The sequence below is a fragment of the Polistes canadensis genome, unplaced genomic scaffold, assembly GCF_001313835.1.
Source record: "Polistes canadensis isolate GaletaPanama2010 unplaced genomic scaffold, ASM131383v1 scaffold_574, whole genome shotgun sequence".
Taxonomy (NCBI): Eukaryota; Metazoa; Arthropoda; class Insecta; order Hymenoptera; family Vespidae; genus Polistes; species Polistes canadensis.
In genome coordinates, this window is record NW_014570121.1 from 50,284 (window position 1) to 52,222 (window position 1,939).

Consider the following 1,939-nt stretch of genomic DNA (forward strand, 5'->3'; position numbering starts at 1 on the left):
TAGAATTCAATTCTTCACGTATATTCACAAAAAATTGCGTTAAAAAATTTTTTTTTTAATAAAATAAATAAAATAAGTGTAAAAAAAATTAGAATAAAATTTAAAAAAAATGGGAAAAGATCACTTTTTTTTGGCACAGATTCTTAGTGAAAAAATACAGAACAAAAAAGTGATTTTAATAAGGAGTAGAAGATCCAAAGGATTAATGCATAAAACAACCATTTCACAGTATAATGAACTATTTTCAACCTATAAATAAAAAWTAATGAAAAATTGATTAAGCAAAAGGAGAGAAAAATAATTTTTATAAAAAGAAGATTATAAGACATTTACTTTCTATAATAAATTTTTGATTCTTCTAACGTCTCCATCGGGTCTTTCACAAAATATACTCGAATTCCTTTCATGTAAGTATCATAAAAACGCTGCAAATCAATATCAGCAACATTAAAAAAAAAGTTATGTTTATCGACGTCTGATAGTTTGTCCCATAACTTTAAAACGTTATCGTTCCTGAATTCCCATTCATTAAGTGYAAAATAATGCATTACATGTTTCATCTTTTCTATTTTTCTGAAAGTGTTAAGCAATCTGAAAAATAAATAATTATTTGATAATGTTGATCTTTAACGATGATTATTTAATCGCTTGTAAATTTAAACATCGTCAGATATTACATTRGCTTTCTTCCGCTGAGATAAGCTAACGAGTCCACTATAATAGCTGGAATCCAGTGCAAAAAAATTGTGAAAAGGAAATAGACATAATAGTTTAGAACCATCTGTAACGAGTGGTAAAATAATATTTTTTTCGACGGATATTTTATACCAACTTTTTTCACGTTCTTTGCAAAGTTAGCCCAACTAACTGGTTGTTGAACAGAGGAAAAAACATTATAAATTGGAATATCTTTTTCCGTTAGTAGATCATTGTGTTTTACATTTGAGGGACTAATATTCTTTAGTATGGACCTACAATTAAGGATCACTTTWATTTGCTGTAAATGTTACATTTAGAGCAAAACTAGCAACTCATTTTAGAGATTATTTAAAAGTTAAAAAAAGTGACTGTTTCTGTGCAACGTCCCATGCAGCAGCAATAATGTTGTTAACAACATAGTCAGCAGGAATTATGTCGCAAATAAGCCTTTCATTGCATTGCAACGTGCGTAAAACACCAAGCGCAGAACCATAAACAGTTCCTGTTACTCCATAAATATTATTGATCCAACCGGCAATTGGTTCTTTTTCCGTTGAAGCMACAATAGACGGCCTAAGGATGCAAGATGGAATTCCATAGGAATATTGCCGTACAGTATCTTCACAGATTGCCTTCGAATATGCGTAAGTATTAGGCCAATTACCAAGTAGCCTGTAAGARAAGCGAATATGCTAAACTACTTTTGTTAACTTTAAGAAAAATGCAATATTCTTTTTTTTTATTACTTCTGGGTAATTAATTCCAATTCGTCTTCGCTTAAAATCTCTACCAATTTAWTTATGTCTTCCGTCTTTATAGGCGGCTTGTAGAATTTTTCTTCAATTCTTTTATATATGCAATGTGAATATGCCGTTGATATATAAACAAAGGCCTGAAGAAAAATGTTATTATGAAATTAGGACAAAATATTTTTTTATTAAATCCGATGTCTAAATAAATGGATTTCATTGGAAATAATGCTTTAATATACGTGATTATATATAGATCGTTTATAATATATAATACGATTAAACACCTCTAAACTTTTTATCCCCTRGGCAAGCAAAAGCAAATCCCTCGTTCCCCTAATATTTGTGTTAACTATAAAACGAATATTATCCAAGAATCGTACGGATGCTGCAGTGTGAAAAATCAAATTAGTATCTTGAATGCGTATGCGGTCTTTTTCTGATAATCCTAAATTCAGTTGACTCATGTCTCCTTCTATCAGAATAATCTT

At 29.6% G+C, this 1,939-nt stretch overlaps 1 protein-coding gene across 1 annotated transcript; it reads right to left on the bottom strand.

Annotated features, from left to right (window-relative positions):
• Window positions 1-1,005: 1,005 nt before the first annotated feature.
• LOC106792720 (fatty acyl-CoA reductase 1-like) lies at window positions 1,006-1,933 on the bottom strand (the record flags this gene model as incomplete). Its single annotated transcript, XM_014759223.1, has 3 exons — window positions 1,006-1,371; window positions 1,446-1,591; window positions 1,736-1,933. Coding segments are annotated over 3 exons (672 nt in total), but the record flags the coding sequence as incomplete, so codon positions are not given.
• Between the last annotated feature and the right edge of the window lie 6 nt (window positions 1,934-1,939).